The following is a 20,167-nucleotide window of genomic DNA, read 5'->3' on the forward strand; positions in this document are numbered from 1 at the left end:
GGTCCCGGGATCCATTACTGTAAAGCGCTCTGAGACGCCGTCCGGCATGGAGGGTGCTAGATAAATCCAAGTTGTCGTTGTTGTCGTTATCCCGTCTTCAGGCGTCCCAAAGCACATCAGAGAATATACTGTAAAGTGAATTGACTGTATATTTTGTGGGTGAAACGCGGCAGCCAATTGCGTATACGGCAGCGTCCCCACAAACAGTCGTGGATTGAGCGACCCAATTTTTTGAAACTTTTTTTTGGTGGGCGGGAGGGTATTATTATTATTATTATTATTATTATTATGGAGTCCTGTAGCTCAGTGGTTAGAGCACTCGCTTTGCGAGCGAGAGACCCGAGTTCAATTCCAGGCAGAGGGCGAAACCTCGGGCAAGTTTCCTTACTCCACACAGAGCCTAATAATAATCCCTCCAAAACCAAAAAACAATACTAAATTGGTCATTTTCAATCCACGACTGTTTGTGGGACATTGCTGTGCGCAATCGGCTGCCGAGTTCGCCCACAAACATACAGTCAATTCACTTTACAGTGTGTTCTGTGAAGCGCTTTGGGACGTCCTCCCGACGTGAAAAGCGCTATATCAAATGCAAGGATTATTTCCCCCAAAAAAACCCAAAGCCTTTTTTTTCTCCTCACGCAGTTTTAAAAAGAACAGCGCCAAATCTGAATTCAGTCACTGCTGCCCTCAGAGCAGGAGGTCCAGAGCATGATTTTGGGCTACTTCGGGGGCTCGTATTTGGGCGACTTTGGGCTACCGAGCGGCTTGCGCCTCCGTCCGTCCCTCCGCCTGCGGCGACCCGGCGTGTGACGTGGCGCGCAGGGAGCGCGTGACGAAGAGCGCAGGTGACGCGGCGCCCCAGTGAGCGGGAGGAGGAGGAGGAGGAGGAGGTAGAAAATGGCGGAGTATCTGGCGTCCATCTTCGGCACCGAGAAGGATAAGTGAGTGCGGCGGTGGGGAGGGAAGTGAAGTGAAGGGAAGGGAAAGGAAGGCAGGAGCTGCTTTGGCGGTGACCGAGGGTAGGAGGGAAGCGGCGGCGGCTGTGTGGGCCGCCGGGGAGTTGCGTGGCTTTGGGCGGGAGCGGGAGAGGAGGGTAAAGCCTCCCCGAGCGCCGCCGCCGCCGCCATGCCGCGGCCTAGTGCTCAGGTCTCCCGTGTGCGGCCCCGAGCGTTGTGCTCAGTTTGGTTATAAACACTGAATAACACACAGTACCGCCATAAATCTGTACTGTTGTTACACATACGGTGTTGTATTATATATATATATATATATATATGCGTGTGTACCAGTTTTTATATATTATATCTAAACTTTATTTATGTGTATATATATATATATATATAATAATAATAATTTGGTCACTTAATCCACGACTGTTTTTGTGTGTGTGTGTGTTGTGTGTGTGTGTGGGTGGGGGTTGGGGTGGGGGTGTTGGGGGGGGGGACGACGCTGCTCTATGTGATTGCCTGCAGAGTTTTCGCCCACGAGATATACCGTCACGACACTTCACACGGTGTGTGTTCTCCACCGAAGCCCCCTCGAGACGTTTCGGAGGCGAGGGTTTTATTCTTTGTTTTATTTCAGGCGAGCTGGCGGCTTCGGTTGTGCAAACGAGGGCCCGACTACCCGTTCTTGGATACAGGAACAGGAGTAGGCCATTCAGCCCCTCGAGCCCGTTCCGCCATCCTATTAGATCAAGGCTGATCTCAACAATATATATATATATATATGTAATAAATCAGGTGACCGAGCCGCATGGCCCAGGTCCACCCCCCCCCTCCCCCCACCAACAGGGCCTGTACTGGCTTTCTAGCCTAAGATTGAGGTGGGGGAACTGCTCCACGGTTGGCTTCAGTGTCTCTGGTGGGGGACACGGAGCAATCCTAATTGCCGGGTTCCTCGCTCGTAATGATCGCTGTCCGTCCCACAGAGAGACCAGACCCACTCTTTCTGCTGGAGAGGGAGAGAGTGGGGCTGTATAATGTGTTTAATTAATGGGTCTCCCTCAGTCGTTCTATCTCTGTAGCAGAGAAAGAAAGACTGCGGGAGACCCATGAAATAAAACTCAATGGCATCCTTCAATTATTATTATTATATATTATATATATATTATATATCCTTCAGATGAGACGTTAAACCCTGGTCCCATCTGCCTGTTCAGGTGGATGCTATGGATCCCTTGGCAATACTCGAAAAAAGAAGGGAATTTCACTCCCGGTTTCCTGGCCAACAATCCCTCAAAATAAAGTCGGTCATTCATTCCCATGGCTGTTTGTGGGACATCGATGTGCGCAAACTGGCTGCTGCTTTTCACCCACAAAATATACAGTTGCTCCACTTTACAGTGAATACTGTGAAGCTCTTTGAGACGTTTCCATGGCCTGATAAGGCGCTATATCAAATTATTATTATTTCTGCCCAAATCGATCGTGGTCCCAAAAGAAACATTAACTCGTGGTTTACATAGAATCGCATAGTTTGAGAACTTGCCCATCGAACATCTGTTCGCACTCTCACAACAAATTCCATTAACATGGCGCCGTTTCACATCAGGAATACTTCCCAAGGCACTGGACAGTGAGGGGTTTGGAGTCAAGAGAGGGGAGGGGTGGGTGGACGATCGAAGGCACAGTGGAAGAGGAAGATCTTGCAGCAGGCCTTGAAGGAGGCGAGGAAGGCTGCAAAGGTGAAAGTTCTATGGGGTGGAGTTCAGAGGTTTGGGACAAAAAGACTGAAGTTCTGACTGCTGATGGTGAGGCGGCAGGGTGGGGGACACGGAGCAGGCCAGTGGCTGCTGAGTGGAGGGAGTGGGAGGTATTAGTAGGTCCCAGAGGAAGGAAGGAGCAAGACCGTGGAGGGATTTGAAACTGAGGACGACGAGCTTGAATTCTATCCTCCGGGGGATGGGGAGCCAGTGGAGCTGGGCGAGGGTTGGGGCGATCGGCTCATGGAACTTGGTGCGGGAGAGGGCACGAGCTGCAGAGTTCTGAATAATCTGCAGCTTGTGGAGGAACAGTTGGTAAATATGGTGAGCAGGGAGTTGGCATAGGACTTCTTGAAAGCATGGATGAGGATCTTTGAATGGAAATAACCCTATGAATGGAAACGTTACTTCAAACCTTGTGCTTTACTTTCCCAGTGGTAATGTTGAGTTTATGACCAGTTATAACCAATTTAAATCAGGACATCTGAGATTTGGGGGGATGATACAAGATAAAATCTGCTTTTAAGATTGGTTTTAAAATTGCATTTGTGCCTTAATATACAGACTTTGAGTAGCTGATAGTATCTCTGCCAAGTAAACTTTTATAAAAGGGAGTTGTGCCAATCCGTACTGTAACTTGTGAGAAAGAGAGCGCGGGGGCATTTACTCTGTAGCTCCTCCTGCCTTGCCCCTCCCCCCCCCCCCCCCCCCCCCCGGGTATTTTTGCTTATCTGTGTGTGTCGGGGTAGGGGGATGGTTATGAGTGTTGCGCTCCCACATGTCCTGGTGATTTAACGCGTATTCCATTCTGCAACAGGGTTAACTGTTCGTTCTATTTCAAAATTGGAGCGTGTCGTCATGGGGACAGATGTTCTCGTTTGCATAACAAGCCGACTTTCAGCCAGGTGAGTGTGTGCTGTTTGCACTTTTTTCCCCCCACTAACCTCCGCAGAGCACCTGGTAGCCAAATCTACGCCCGCACAAAGCTCTTGACTGAAATACTGTGCTCGGATTACCAGAAACTCCACTGTTAAAGGTGAATCTGCGCCAGAGGCCACTCAGTGGGACCTGGTTACCAGGTGTCCTGCACTTGACTGTGCTGTGATGATTGTCTCGTACAGCTCAGGGTTCTTAAGCAAATCGGGTTCTGATCTGACCTTCCTAAAGAAGACGCCAGTGCCATTGAAACTGTAGCCTTGTAGCCAGGCTGTTTGGATTTTTTTGGTCAGCCCGGTGTCTTGACACATCCGGAAACCCTTCACCGTGCTTAAGAGTATCCAAACCAAGTTGCAAATTCCATGCATCCCACCTACACGTGGGAATTCAAGAGATAGATTGTTGGAATGGAATGAGCTGCTCTGACACCTTAAGCTTTTATAGAAGGCCAATTGCTCAGCTGACACACTATTATAAGCAGAAGTGATGTGGCACAACAGTATCATTGCCCCTTTTTAGCAGGAAGAACCCTGCAGCTAACTCGTCTCTTTCCGATGTTTGTTTATTGTGTTGATCTAAAGTTTTAAGCATCTCCATACTGAAGCCCATGAGGCGGAGCTCGAAACGTCCTCGGTTCCTGCCAGCTTTCTCGCTGTTTGGGGTCCGCACACAACCGGGTTTAGCAGCCGTAACCTTGCAGCATTTGGTCACAATGACTAAGTGACTAAAGTGCTTGCTTCTCAAAACGAACGTGGTGTCAGCCCGACTTACCTGAGCCACAATGTGCTCGAAATCAGGGTTTCAGTCAATTCTATCTTCACCAATCAATTCAGTGTCCAAAATTTTCAGGTGGAGTTAACCTAGAGAAAACACTGGGGTCTTCAGTATCTGTCTGTTGGAGCAATCGCATAAATCCCCTAGTTTGAGTCTGTTAAGCGTGGCTGTGCAGATCCCACAAGCAGGACTGGAGGCGAGTGTTCAGGTGGACGTTTCCAGTTCAGTAGAAGGTATCTGAAGATTCTTGGGTTGTCCCCAACAATGCTCAGATATACAATACTCGCTCCTCTTTCTCCCAACCATTGAGAAACAGATGTTAAATGCTGCTTAATGCACTTGGTATTGCTGCAACTTCAATACCCAGTGGAGCTATGATTTCAGTGAATAATTTAAATCAGATTCACCAAAATTGCAACAGATATTGCTTTAGGTTCTAACATGTTCCCTTTGCTGGGAGATCCATGAATGTTTGGAGCAACAGCACTGTTTATCTAAGAGCTTAAATATTTGTTGTTCCACCCACTTCAGGTGTATGTAATATGTAATAATTCTTAGATGTGAAAGGTGCTATATCAGGACATCTCAAAGCGCTTCACAGTGCAGTGACTATTTGGCGGGTGGATGTCTTCACTCCTGCGGATCTAAACTCTTCAACTTCCCTGGGCTCTTCCTCAGACTAACCGAACCAGTGCGCAATCTAGGCGTCCAGTTCGACCCCCAGCTGTCCTTCCTCCCCCACATCCAGTCCCTGACCAAGACCGTCTTCTTCCACCTCCCCCACATTGCCTGCCTTCGACTGTATGTTATCCCAAATGCAGGCGAAACTCTCGTGCATGCATTTGTCACCTCCCGTTTGGATTTCTCAAATGCACTCCTCGCCGGTTTCCCCAGGTCCACCATTCAAAAGATCCAGCTCATTCAGAACTCTTCCACCCGCATACTGACCCGGACCATACTCCGTACCTCACCAGTTCTGGCCCAGGCTCCACTGGCTCCCCATCACCGAACGGATCGACTTCAAGATCCTCACACTCGTGTTCAAATCCATTCACTCCCTGGCACCTCCCTACTTCTCCGACCTCTTCACTCCCCAATCCACCACCCGACCCCTCCAACTCCTGCTCATCCCTCGCACCCTCCGCCCTACCATCGGAGGTTGCGCTTTCAACCACTATCCCCCCAAAACTCTGGAACACTCTCCCTCAATCCCTCTGGCTTGCCCACCCCTCCCCTTTTCAAGTCCTACCTGAAAACCTTCCTCTTCGACCTTGCCTACGGCCACCACCCCACGCCCACCCCGAATCGGAGTCAGGCTCCACCACTGTTAAGCGCTCTGAGCACATTGTTGTTGTTGTAAGGGGCTATATCAAATGCAAGTATTATTATGTATCTGAGAAATAGGAGATTGATGCCTTTAGTAACTTGGTACATGAAAAAGCCTGAAGTGGGATGGATGGCAGAATGGTGCTGCTGTTCAACTGTTTGATCCGGTGACTTTGGTTAACTGTTGAAATGCTTTTCTTTTCAGACGATGGTTTTAAGAAGAACGTGACAAGCTTTAGTAGCTGTCCTCAATCCTGGAAAACTGCTGGATTGTACTGGCTGTTTAGTGGGTTGAGGGCAGCACCAACAGGAAGGGGATATGGTTAGATTGGGGACTGTTTGTAACATCCAGGAGGTTACTCTCGATTGCTGATTCGTCAGAATTTGAGTCCTTTCCAAATTTGCTGTTAAAACAAAATGCCAGGTCTCAGTTCTGCCTTCTCTGTGTTCATTGCTTGCCTTATTGAATGATTATTTTTACTGTTGATTTATTTTACTCTACTGCTGATGCCGAGCTTGCCGGAAAACCTCCGCCTCTGTGCTGATGTGGTGTTAGTGGTGGTGACTGCAGGTTTTTCAGGAGGCGCCTCTGGATTTCTGGGAATGGGAAGAATGACTGGTCACTTTCTGTGCTGCTCAGTCCACAAGTTGGCCGGATATTCATGAACCCCCCACCTTTTCAAACCTCAGACTCATTCCCGTTTTGAGAACGGACCTCCAGTAACATTAAATCCTTTTCACCAGTGACATCTTCTCAGCAGATCTCTGTTCCTTTCAAGAATGTCTTTGGGCTGCAGCTAGTTTGTCCTGTTAGTGCCTGAGAGGCAGCATGTTGCCTCTGGTAGTCGGGATGTGCTTTTGACCTCTCACTGTGCCTGACTCCTTGACTCTGGTTACTTGTGCTGGCAACTGATGCACGTATACTTCACTCCCGTCTCTTCTTAGGGTAGCTGTTCTTTGTGCCTGAGCCTTGACACAGCATAGCCAGATCATCGCGGCCAGTCTGATTTCAGTTTAACGCCATGTTCATGCACATGAACGTCTTAAGAGTTTCTGGCTGCTGTTCAGTAACTTTCATCCACTCCATCCTAGGGACACCTATGTTTCAGTGCACCAGCTAACTTTGCATGGCTGGCCTTCCTCAGTCTCTAGGCCTAGCTTTAGACTTTAAGCACTTGTATTGGAAAGGGCCCAGCATTAATGAATGCATTCTATGCAGAAGTCCCGATGCAGCTTTCTCTCCCAGGAGAGTTGGTGAGGCAATGTTTTACATACTCTGATGACTTTAAAGGCATGATTCAACTGCCCAGAGTTAGCTGATTCCAACTCTTAAATATTTATCAAACTGGCACTTTCTTTACTGCTACTAAAAAGCCCCATTGAAAGTGAGCATTTCATATGTTGATATGGAAAGGGCTCAATGTTTGATTATGCTGATGTGCTGTGTTAGGTCAGAGTTGCCCGGCCCATTTTCCCATACAATGAGGCCTTCTTTAGGGGAATGTGAGTATGGAGTGAGCGGCGTATCATTAGCAGCCAGGGACTGTACTCTCAGGTCTGAGAGAGAGCCTGTTGTCGTGTTTTCCTTGTAAGGAGCAGGTCATCCAGGATGGAGCAGCGCTACGTTTATCGGAACCAATAACCCGCAGTGAATAGGGACTGATCACCAAATTACTCTACTTCTGATCCAGCAACGACTTGTGTGATTGGGGCAACGTCAGCCTGGCTTAGGCTTTCTTCCAATTATTCCCACCCACACACTGCCTGTGGAGCCTCCCTTACTGTACGTTCTGCACATAAAATGGCGGGTTTGGGGGAGGGCATCAGAGCTCAATGGAGCTCTTAGAGTTTAGAAAGTCTGCCTGCCTTCCTGTTTGGTGGGGGCTGTTTTCTGATCCCTTGTCTGCTGGTCTGGCTCTTGGCACTTTGTTCTTGTAGGGGCCTCGTGGTGCTGATAATAAAAGGAGTTGGGAGTGTTGCTTCATTCATTCGGGTGCCGCTGCCTTTGTACAGTACCTTCCACCTTTGCATTAATTTCCGGCTGCACTGAAATGCTAGATTTATACTGCATGGCGTAAAATTATCACATCTTCACTTTGCAGAGCTGACATTTGTGCACAACCCTCCTCCCGGGCTTATTGCTCCCTCTCCTGGTGCAGGGACATTGCTGTCTTTTCCACTCTTCACTCCACTCCTAATCTCCAGACCAGAACGGCAATTTTACTTCTGTGGCTCTGGTATTTGTGTTTGTAACATCTTCGTGAAGGTTTTGCAGTTACACGTGCCCATTCGGGATTAGGGGAGAGAGGTAGTTTTTAATTTTAGAAATAATTCTTGTAAAAGTGCTGCAGAGATGTAAAAGGATGTAGCTTCCTTTGTCTCTGGTCACGAGCTTTCCTTGGATCATTGGATTGGAGGGTGTAAATAAAGTGGAAAAGTTAGTTGTGGAATTATCTCAGCACTGTGAGAAAAAATATATTACTGTTTGTCTTCATTGGCACCGAAGGACCCTCCGGATTTAGTAAGATGTGAGTTTCCAGTCCTCATAACAAATCCCCACACACCTACATCATGTAATATTGGGCACATAGACTAGGACACGTGTCGGTTGACCTGTGCAATAATTGTCTAGGGAGGGAGAGTCAGGGTTACACTCCTATTGTCGGCCTAATGACCTCTGCTGGACACCGCTTGTGGGCTGATTCTGGCTCAACTGTGATACACGTGTCGTCTGGTCACGCTGTTTCAGCAGCTTGATTGAGCCACTGACATTGGAGAAGGTGTAGGGAATATACAAGGCTTAATATTTAGTTCTATGCTGAGAATATGAAAATAGGTTGGCAATGAATTTCATCACAAGACGTATCTTAACGTTTTTTGGGCATTCACATTCTGAGAGCCAAACCGTGTTCTGTTTAAGATAACTCAGTATCTTTACCTTGTGGCATTATCCCCAGCACTACAGAGTCCAACGTATGTCAGCGGGAAACTCGGGACGAAGTTTCTTACGTGGACAGAATGGCATAAGCTTCACGTAAAGCCATTGACTGCTTTTTTTACATCATAAAATACACTGCTCTAGACCTTGCTCCCTTTTCAGAGCAGACTTTTCGTGTGAATCTTTATAAAGCACCACCTGGAAGTGGTGTATTTGCTTGCGGCTTTTTGCTTCCATCTTACCTTTCACCAACCTCTTCTGGCATTTTCCATCGGTTCAACAACCTCACTGAAACGGGGATTTTTTCCCCCAATCTTTATAAAAGTCACAAAACTCCCAGTGATTGGCTCAGTAGCAGCCCTGCACAGCACCTCTCGGCAGGTCTTTTAAGAGCTGCTGCTGCGTTTTTGATTTGAGGTTTTCTTTGCACAGAGTACAGGGGGGAGAGAGAGAAAATGGGTTAAACTTAACTTTCACAAGCAAACACACTGCTCCACCCACGGGATCCCGTTTCACCACCTCACTCACTAACTGGCCTACTTAATCACTGCCTGTCCCAACCGGCGAGTTGTGTTGTGGGTAGCCTCATGAATGTAGCATTATGTTTGACCATGTCCGAGTTCTTTCCCCTCCGCAGCCAGCTCTAGTATGTGCAAGCAGCCAATGGCATTTCCTTTTTTTCCTCTGCAGACCATCTTGATTCAAAACATCTACCGTAACCCCCAAAATAGTGCGCAGACGGCTGACGGCTCACACTGTAAGTCCCACCATTGGCGATTTGGGGGGTTTGGCCCTTTCAATAGAACTCAAGCTGTTGGTCTTGCATACTGACTTGAGGCCAATCAAAAAAAAAAAGACAAGATGTAACCGTTTGCGCAATCCAGGGCTTGATGTTGATGTTTTCCCGACTTGCACTATTCAAATCTACTCCGTCCATGTGCACAAAGGACGAAATGGGTATTTCTGGGGCCCCAGTTCATCCTGACCCAGTATTCGAGTTGGGAATCCGGGGCATATTCCTGAACATCATTAATTTGACAAATGAAATGCCTGAGAAAACATCAAACCCTGGCTAGCAAGTGCTGAGACCTGGAAGCTGTGGCTTCAGGCCCCGATTCGGTGTGGTGCCGCAGTGAGCTGGGTAAGTAGAGGATGTTCAGTACCGTGAATGCTGAGATGCCAACAACTCAAGACCAGTCTTCTGATTCCAAATAACCTCCATTCTCCTCAGTTTTGTGGGGATCTCATGGTATAAGACACAAGTGAGATGGACACTAGATCTGAAATCAAATGTAAGATGCTACCTTACCTGGGCAGATTACATTGTCATACCAACCCTGTCATTACTGCACACACTGAACCAGTGTCAAACAAACACTATAGAAAATTGGGCTACAGCAAAAAGAATGCACCAATTATCCTATTCATTTGATGATTGACCATATGATTTTTAAAGTGGAGTAATATCAGCTGTCATCTGTGGCACAGATTTGCTGCCGAGCTTCTCGTTATATCATGATATCTCCAGAACTTCACAGTTTGCTCAGACTTTTTTTTTCCTGACGAAATTGAAGACTGCCTCTTCTCTGAAGGGATTAACTTTTTCTTTTCAGCTTCCCATTTACAGTCCGCCCTTGCGTCAAGGGCTGAGGTGTGAAGTAGGTTTTTTAAGTTGCCTTTTTTTTTTGAGAGATGTCGTGTCAAAACTTGTTACGTTTTGTATTTCAGACCATTGCGCTCTTGAACTTATACCGTAACCCTCAAAACTGTACCCAGACAGCAGACGGTTTCCACTGTAAGTTAACAAATGCCTTTGGAGGATGTTGAGTTGTATTTACAGTCAGGAGGATGTGTGTTTTGTCATCCGATTCAGTACTTTGTTATAACATAGTTTCAGCAAAGTTCAGTTTTATGTATGAATTTGCAAATTTCTCAACCAGCTGGCTGAGAGTATCTATGTGCCGGAGGGAGGGTGTTGCTGACATCTGCAAAAATGAGTACAGAAAATCGGGGGGGAGTGGGGGGGGGGGGGAAGCGAGACATTGAACCAGCGATGAAATTAGTGAAAAACCCTTCCAGATTGGGGCCGCCGTCTTCTGACTAACTTGATCCAGGGGCTGGTACCTTGCACCAGGCGTCGTGTCGGTCGAAATGTGGTGCTACCTTCAGCCCTGGACCACAGCAGTCAGCAGCGAGGGTCCCAACGCAGAAGCGGTGATGCCACTCGCAAAAGGGGGGGTGGGGTGACCTGTGCTGAAGGGCAGGCAGCCAGGCTCAGCTGCAGTTTTTGCAAGTCTGAGGAAGTTGGGTATTTTCTTGAATTAAAACAAGGAAAGTTAGTTCAGCTGGAAGACAGGGAGCAAAGAGTGCAAGCCGACCCCGGTATTAGACCACCCAGCCCGCTCGCCTGGTATCAGCAACGGGTCCGTACTTTCACTAGCCTAAACATGGGAAGCGCTCTCACACCTGCTGGTTGCAGTCTGCAATACTAATCCTGTTCCATGGTCTCTCTGTGTTGATGGTAGATGGTAGAATGGGGGACCTGGGGTTTAAAATGTGCATTCATTTGTTTCAAATTGATTTGTTTCATATGTGTTTTTATTGTGTGATGCTTCACAACAAAGAGCTAATACTGATAGCTTGTGAGCATAGAACTGATGTGTACAGAATGCATTAGTCCATTTCACCAGTGTACATTGAAAAAAACAGTTGGAAAATATTTTCTCACACAGTCCTATTGTGTTATCTAAAGTGTGAAGTTCCATCGTTGAAATTGTTGGATTAACTTTGGTGAGAAATCGAAGGACAAAATCCCGAAATGCTTTGTGGATGATCCCTGATGCTTGGTTTAAGACACACGATGCTCAAAGGTGCAATCATTTAAGGTCACTTGTATTACGTAAGATCCAGGTACAAAGTAGGAGAGAATTGCCTTGTTTTTGGGTGGCGCAGGTTTTTATTTTTCACTTCTGTTGATACTCGGTGGTAACAGACACCGCTGAACTCCCTCCTGTATTCTGGTCCATAAAACGAGACTATAAAATGTTACCTTTCAGATCCCTTTGAGGCTATAAAGCTTCCCTTTGAGCTTGCCTTGGATCAAGGACATTCCTGGAGTGCACAGTGTGTTACTAAGCCAGTTCACTCTAAATTGGGCCTTGCTGCCTAATGGAGAAATGTTGCCCCCCAACGCACAGTCTGACCCTTTGCCCCCACAAGCCAGGATCTTTCTGAGCTGCTTGCTAACTTTCAGGAAAGCTGAAGTCCAGTGTATAGTTTCTATGTGTTTTGGACGCACAATGGGTTGGAAAAATCCTTACCTTACTGCCACTGAGTATAATTAACGTGCGCATTAATTCTGAATTGCCGTCATCAATCAGGTTGATGCTCGTCTTGATACCAGAGAAGGGAAACGTTGGGCTAAACATTAACCCTTAAACCAAGCAGTTTGAGAAAGCATTGAGTGCCCACAGGTACTAAATCTGTTCACAGGTCTGCTCTTTAAATAAGGTCCTTGGAAGCTTTTACAGCTCCATGCAGCCACTTGTCTATCAATCTCCAATAAGGGGAGACATTCCTACAACCGAAACAGCAACTCTGCTTCAGGATTGCCCCAGGAGGAAGGGAGTGCCCTCAAACACAGACTTGTGCTCTCTAGTAGCCGTGAATGCTGTTTCCTTCCTACCTGCCCCTCAGTATACCAATTACACCTGTCTTAGATATTGCTCAATACTGTATACTTCAACCCCTCATTAATTTGCGATTCAGCACAGTGCCAAATGAGTAGAGACAAGGTGGTTGGTTTAGTGTCAACGGGTTTAAAGGAGGTTGTAATTACGCTTGTTGGAGTTACTACCACTGCATGTTGTAAATCTCAACCAGGCAACCAACTAAAGCCGACACGAATAATGAAGGATGCAATGTGGCCTACCTTTGGATTTGTTAGGGTAACGTCCTGCAGTGTTTGTATCTGTCTGCTGAGAAAAACAATTTGTTAGGAATCTTATCTAAAAACTGCAGCGTCCTGGATCGACCCAAAGCCTATTTCCTTTGTCATAACGTATATGAATTCAATGGGTGAAGCTCCTTTGCAATTTAGACTTCAGATATCAACTGGTCTTGTGTGGTAGGCTTCTATTGTGTGTGTCCATTGTCTTTAAGTATTTTTTAGGGTAAATTCCAAAAGGTTAGTGATTTTCTATGGGTGCTGATCGTGTGGACACGTAAACTCACAAGGTGATTCCTATGGTTGTGTGGATGGCAAGGTTGGCTAGCTCCCTGTGAATGTGGGGGCAGGCAAGGCTGGCTCTCTCCCTATGGTTGTGCCACGTTTCCTGCAGGTCCTGTCCATTCAAGGCTTTACCTCAGGTTTTTACACGGTCCAGAATCTCATACACTACCTTTATAGTTTTCTTCAATTATATTGAATCTAATAATAGTAATAATTCTTGCATTTTGTCACGTCTTCAAGACGTCTCAAAGTGCTTTGCTTCATATAATTTATAAATATAAAATAATATAAATATAAATTATAACTCTTTCCCCACCCCACCCAATACAATGACTTTCTGGGGAGGAAAATCCAGATAAGATTGTAAACACGAGGCTGTACAAGATCATAGAATCTTAAATGGCAATCGAGTCTTTAGCCCCTCGACCTGGTGTAACTGTACTTAATTGCCGTGCCTTCCCTGAGCCCCTTCATATTTTTCACATACTTATCCAATTCCCTTTTATCGTAATCTGAAAAGCCGGCACAAACACTTGTAACCCCAAGAAGTCCCTGTATTCGCCGTCCAAAAAAGTCTTTAAACTGGATGTTGAACTAAAGTTACCATCCAATGTGTATAAACAACAACAACAACAAATTACATTTGTATAGAACTTTTCACGTCGGGAGGACGTCCCAAGGCGCTGATTTGTATCACAGCTCCACAAACCTCCTTTGATCCTGATTTGTGTGGTAGACTGTAATAGGAAGTCGTGCTCAAGCGTCTCTCAGTCAGTGTTACAGAGCACACATTTCAGTTGGAGTAAGCCTTGCTGGCATCAAATAAGTGCTTACGGTGCTGTGCATATTACTGCGCTGGGCTGCAGGAAGTGTTTAACACTAGGTGGTGTCCGCGCTATTTCACTGGACAATTGCGATTGAGTCATGTTTATTCGCTTAAGTTTGCTTTAATAGTTTGTGTAAGAACAAATGGATGCTGCAGCTTCGTGGCATTAAACGCCTGAAGCCGGGGTATAAACTCTGTCTCTTCCTGTTAGGTGCCGTTGGAGATGTTGAAATGCAGGAACATTATGATGAGTTCTTTGAGGTAAGTGACCCAGATATTCTCGATAACATTATAATGGAGTGTTTGGCTGGTCTACGTATAATGGGGAGGTTGAGTAGGTTTGTGTGTAATGGGGAGGTTGGGTGGGTTTGTGTGTAATGGGATGTTTGGGCAAGTTTGTGATAGTGTTAGTTATGTACATGCAGTGCCTTAGTATCCTTAACAGCCTTGAAACAGATCATTAAGTCCATCAAATCTTTTTTTCTTCTCATGAGTCACTTAAATTAATCCCCTTCGCTTTTCATTTACCAAATTCTCTAATATTTCTTTGTGAACCACTTCTTGCCTCTTAAACAAATTTAAGGATTCTCTCTTAACTGCGAATTCCATGTTCAGAGAAAAAGGGATGGAGTATTGTGATACTCCGGCCTCCTGTTTGCCCCTGATCCCCTTGGTTCCACCATCGTGGCCATGCCTTCAGCCACTATGCCCTGAAACTCTGGAACTGTCTCTCTCAATCCCTCCACCTTACCCCGTCCCTCCCCACCTTCAAATCCCGACTAAAGACCTTTTTGATCGTGCTTATGGTCACCTCCCTCTCCCCCTGGCTCGTTGTCAGACTCGGCCACTGTGAAGCGCTCGGGCACAACCTTGTGTGAAGGACGCAATATAAATGCAAGTTGTTGTACAGAAACTTGAATATGCTGAGCTTAAATACTGTGTTTCCTTTACCCATCTCTTTCCTCCCCTCCCCCCCGAAAAGTAAAACAATAAAAGTTTTGACATTCTACCTTTACTTGCAGGAGGTTTTTACGGAAATGGAGGAAAAATATGGTGAAATTGAAGAGATGAATGTCTGTGACAACCTGGGAGATCATCTGGTTGGAAATGTCTATGTAAAGGTAAGGTCGGGCCCGCACGTGAATTTCCGCGGGTTGACATTTTGAGGTATTTGTACCAATTCCAGAAACGAGGATGGGGCATTGGCCCAGGCTGTAGGGAGGGGAGGACAGGAGAGGAGAGCGTGATTCAGCTTTGATCCCAAGTGATTCTTTGGGTCAAGGTGTTGGCTGTGATGTTATGGGGGGCTCTCGTGGCTGTGCTTCAATCCTCTTCCTAAACTAATCCTCGGGCCTCACTCGGTTGACTGGCGGGAGTCTGTTTTGGGGGTGGGGGGGTGAATGGGATTTCTGTCTGGTGAAAGGGAAGTGAATAAGGCCTTTGTCAGGGGGAGGGGTTAATAGGGTCTCTGACTGGGATGGAAGGGGAGAGCCAAGTCTCTTTCTGGGGGACAGGAAGTGGTAATCAGGCTCAAGTTGATGCAGTTGGAGTTCTGCTCTGTTCCATTGACGTGCCTCCAGCCTGTCCCCTTCTTCCCTGGCCCCACCCTGTGCACGTTTGCTTAATTCTGTTAGGTTCCTGGGCCCATGGTATTTTTCAGCCAGCAGAGAGTTTCATTGTGTTCATCTCTGCTGCTCCCAGGGGCGAATCCAGTTCCATGACTGTCACCAAGTTCCATCCATCCATCTCTTTACGTGCTACATTTCTTCCTTTGCAGTTCCGCCACGAAGAAGATGCGGAAAAGGCCGTGAACGACCTGAACAATCGCTGGTTCAATGGGCAGCCGATCCACGCTGAGCTCTCGCCTGTGACCGACTTCCGAGAGGCCTGCTGCCGACAGTATGAGATGGGGTAAGTGTGTGTGAGGCTGCTGGAGAACTGATTCTGAGCCCGTAGCGCGTGAGGGGAGATTATTATCATAACGATCCTTGAATTTGATACAGGGCCCTATCACGTTGTCTGAAAGTGCTTCGCAGGAGTTTTCTGTGAATTGTACTGATTGCGTATTTGAGGGAGTTGATACGTTGTCCAAAGTGGAGTCTTGTAGTGTATTGGTTACAGCACTCGTCTTGGGTTTGATTCCCGGCAGGGCGAAACCTTAGACAAGTTTCCTTTCTCCACACCTCTGTTTACCTAGCATTAAGCAGGAACCCGGTTGTTAGTCGATTGGCTGATCGCATTCCAGGAGTAATAATCCCTACCAAAAATAAGAATACTGCTGTGATTTCGCGATTCATCCACAAAATTTACCATCAATCCACTTTACAGTATATTCTTTGCAGCACTTTGAGACGTCTCAATGACGTGATAAGGCATGAAATCAAATGCAAGGATTATTAATATATGCGGAGGGAGTACATTAGCTGATAGGGGATGGGAGTCTTTAGTCGTGAGAAGTGTTGGATTTTTGTTCCAATAGCTTCTCCAGTTCATTGAGGATATTGTTGACCGTATTGATCCCTGACAGGTTGCGATAATAATAGTGGCCACGGGGTTACGCCACAGTTACATCTTAGTGCTGCAGTACTGCATTCAATGCATCAGGTGGCAGTGTACGTCACCAGCCAAATGTAACATGGCTACGTATGGCTTCAGTTATCTGAAGTAGTCATGTAGGAGTTTATGTGAAGTCAGGTAGTATATTGGTTAGCGCGCTCGCTTTGAAGCGAGAGGACCTGAGTTCGATTCCCTGGCGGGGCGAAACCTTAGGCAAGTTTCCTTACTGCACGCACTGCTGTTTACCTAGCAGTAAGTAGGAACCCGTTGTTAAGTCGATTGGCAGATCGCTTTCTGGAGGGCAATAATCACTCCCAAATAAATAAATAAAATAATTTTGTAAATTATAAATCATAAAATAATAACTCAATCCACGACTGTTTGTGGGACACTGCTGTGCACAATTGGCTGCCGTGCTTTGCCCACAAAATATACAGTGAACTCATTTTACAGTATATCCTGGGAAGCACTTTTGACACGTTTCAATGAACTGATAAGGAGTGGATCAAATGCAAGGAATATTGTTATTAAGTAAGCTGGTGGCTTTTGGTTGTGCAAACAAGGCCCACCTGCCTGCTGTTTGGGAGGCTGAGTGGATGAGTTCAATCTGAGGTACTGTAGCTTTAACCACACACTTTCCTTGCTTTGCAGAGAGTGCACCCGCGGTGGGTTTTGCAACTTCATGCATCTGAAGCCGATTTCACGGGAATTGCGTCGTGAGCTGTATGGGCGACGTCGTAAGAGGTCAGTGTCCGGGTGCTTCTGTGAACCATCCTTATAGAGCCAGGAGATCAGTGTGTGACTGTATATAACACACAGCTCCTCACTGTGTGACTGTATAACACACAGAGCTCCCTCACTGTGTGACTATAAGACACAGAGCTCTCTCACTGTGTGACTATAACACACACAGCTTCTCAGTGTGTGACTATATATCACACAGAGCTCCTTGGTGTGTGACAGTATATAACACACAGCTCCCACACTGTGTGACAGTATATAACACACAGAGCTCCCTCACTGTGTGAAAGTATATAACATGCAGAGCTCCTCACTGTGAGTATATATAACAGGCAGAGCTCCCTTAGTATACTATAGTTTACTACAGTAAACTGAGAACTCGTCGCTCCAAGGGCAAAGGGCTCAGTGACGAGTTATCCTGAGTTAGGCATGTGTAGAAACACATAAATAAATGCACTCAGGATGTTGACAGCACAATGACAAGGTGGTAGCGAGAAGTGAAGCCAGCGTCGAATTATCAGGAGTTTACTGTATATATAACACACAGCACTCTCTCACTGTGTGAAGCATCTTTCTATCCACTTGTATTTTTGAAGCTTTTTTTAAAACTCTTTGGAGAGATTAATGACTTTTTGTCATCAGATTGTCGGGAAGCTGTCTACTGCTGGCTGAAAAATTATAGGTACCTGGATTCCTGAACAGTCTTAAACCATTAACTTTTTATCCCCATTTCTCCCCCACCCCCCTTCGCATTCTCCCACGAAAGCTTTGGACTACAGCTGCGGGAATCATGGACAGCTCCAGCCCTGCCAATGTTGCTGAGTGACCTGACCTTCCTTTTTTCTCCTCCCCTCCCTCCCCCCCCCGCCTCCCTCCCTCTCCCCCTCCCTCCGTCTCCATCTCCCCTCTCTCTCTCCTCCCTCTACCCCCTTCCTCACTCCCTCCCTCCCTCTCTCCCTCCCCCTACCTCCCTCTGCCCCTCCTCTCACTTCTCTCTCTCTCACCCCCTTCCCTCCCATTCCCCCCCACCACCCCTCTCCCTTCCTCCCTCTCTCTTCCCGCTCCCCAAGAGGTGGAAAACTCTGCTCCTTCCCCACCCCTATTATAAGTGGCATCTTCCACTGCTTCCCCCGTGTCTCAAATGTCTGTGTGTTTTCCCTTCTCAGAGTCCGGTGGCTGGAAACACAACATGGCCCCATGTCTTTGGGGGGTGGGGGGGGGGAGTTGGGGGATCAATCTCCATTCTACGACAAGCCCGAGCGCAGGGTGTTGGCAATTCGTCTCCCATGTCTGTTGACTTTAGTTTCCGTGTATTTCAGCCAGCAGCAGGGTAGCCGCGTGACTTCGTCCGGTGACAAAAGGCTGTTAACCATCGCTCCAAAGCACTTAGTGGCTGCCATCAGGTGAGTAGAACATTGCTCCCCCTCAGGCTTTCCTTCCTCGAATGAAATGCAGCCAGCTGCTCCCAAAACTGTGGGTAACTTGGAACAAAACTGCTGTTTCAAGTTCTTCTTTTTGTGCCCCGCCAACTAAGGTCCAGCACCGTTTGACCAGGTGTGTGCGTGGCAGAGGTTCACTGGAGTCATCCAATGGGTCACTGTAGTGGCAATGGAGATGGTGGGAGGAACTGAGTTTCTCTCCATCTGCCTCTATTACAGCTAACAGCCCGGCTCGTGCTGTCTGTCCACAGTGTCATCTCTTCTCCTCACCTTGGCTTGCTTGACTGGGAAGTGAAAGTGAGAGGCTCCCCCCACCACAGACTGGCTGAGGGGGCTGTCCGACCAACAGAGACAGAACACTCTGGCCAGGGGCTGCAGACTGGATATGGAGGGAAAGCTAAGCTCTCCTGGTCTGGGGCATTAGTGATCGGCTGGATGTTCGTGCTGGTTACCTGCCACTGGTGGTTCTTCCTCATTCTCTCTCTTTTCCCCTCCCCAAAATGTGAAACCTGTTTCTACTCCATGCCTCTTCCTCTCCCTCTCTTCCTCGCTCACACCTCTTTTTCATGCTCACCCCTCCCCCTCTCTTTCTTTCACCCTTCCCCCTTTCTTCCCCTCTTCCCGGGGCAGTACCTCTGCTCCCCCAGTAGTATATAATGATCAGACTGAATGGAATGCTGAGTCTCCTGTGTTTCCAGACACAGGTCCAGGTCGAGATCCCGTGAGCGCAAGCGATCCAGGTCGAGGGAGCGTGGAGAACGCGGAGAACGCGGAGGAAGAGGCGGGCGGGGCGACCGAGACCGCGATCGGAGGCGATCCAAGGATCGGGAACGATCTGGGAGATTCTGAGCGAGACCCGATTCTCCCTAATGACTAGGACCACCGCAAGTACAGAGTGTGGCGGGAATTGTAATACTTTTTATGTTCCAAGTTCTGAATAAAACTTTTTTTGTTTCCTTGGGTTGTTCAGTGAAACTTTTTTTTAAAAAAGAAGCATAAAAACCGGTGCCCTTTTGCTATCTGGCATGCAGTACCGTTCCGTCCCATACCTATTACTGATCGTTTCTGGTTCATGTATGTGATTAAAATTTAATGTCATCTCCTTGAAGATATCCTGTTGCTTTCCAGCTTGTCCAGAATTTGCTTCCATTAGGCGTTTAAAATGATGTGTTTTTATTGTTGCTAAAACTATTTGTTTGAAAGGTATTTTTTTTAACAATGTGCTGGGCTGGGAAAGGCCTGTGTATGTGGGCTGCTCTACATCCCTATCCCTCTCTCTTTCCTTTTGGAGCGAGTAAACCCGGTTAGAATTGATCGAGACAGTTGCTCTTCCTGCAAAACATTTCCAGCTGCACACAAGCTTTGCTACAGAGCGTGTCGGCTGACACTTCTAATAATAATCCTGGCATTTGATATTGCGCCTTATATTGTTGAGACGTCTCAAAGCTCTTCACAGAATATACTGTAGAGTGGAGTAACTGTATTTTGTATGTGAAGGTGAAATGAGGCAGTCAATTGTGCACAGCAGTGTCCCACAAACCATTGTGCATTTTTTATTTTAATGGATTATTACCCCCCGGAAATTGATCCGCCAGTCGACTAACAACCGCTTTCCTGCTTACTGCTGGGTAAACAGAGGCGTGCGTGTGGAGTTAGGAAACTTGCCTAAGGTTTCGCCATGCCCGAGAATCAA

The 20,167-nt window shown here is 47.0% G+C and overlaps 1 protein-coding gene across 3 annotated transcripts; it reads left to right on the forward strand.

Moving 5' to 3' along the window:
• The first annotated feature begins 847 nt into the window (after positions 1 to 847).
• Positions 848 to 19,430, forward strand: u2af1 (U2 small nuclear RNA auxiliary factor 1). Of its 3 annotated transcripts, none has more exons than XM_007908806.2 (9): positions 848 to 944; positions 3,525 to 3,612; positions 9,372 to 9,438; positions 13,950 to 13,999; positions 14,761 to 14,859; positions 15,516 to 15,649; positions 16,946 to 17,038; positions 18,355 to 18,438; positions 19,173 to 19,430. In XM_007908806.2, exons 1-9 carry the CDS (start codon positions 901 to 903, stop codon positions 19,321 to 19,323), a joined length of 810 nt encoding a protein of 269 aa, XP_007906997.1. In that variant the 5' UTR covers positions 848 to 900; the 3' UTR covers positions 19,324 to 19,430.
• Positions 19,431 to 20,167: the final 737 nt, after the last annotated feature.

This window comes from Callorhinchus milii, unplaced genomic scaffold (genome assembly GCF_018977255.1).
Source record: "Callorhinchus milii isolate IMCB2004 unplaced genomic scaffold, IMCB_Cmil_1.0 Scaffold4, whole genome shotgun sequence".
Taxonomy (NCBI): Eukaryota; Metazoa; Chordata; class Chondrichthyes; order Chimaeriformes; family Callorhinchidae; genus Callorhinchus; species Callorhinchus milii.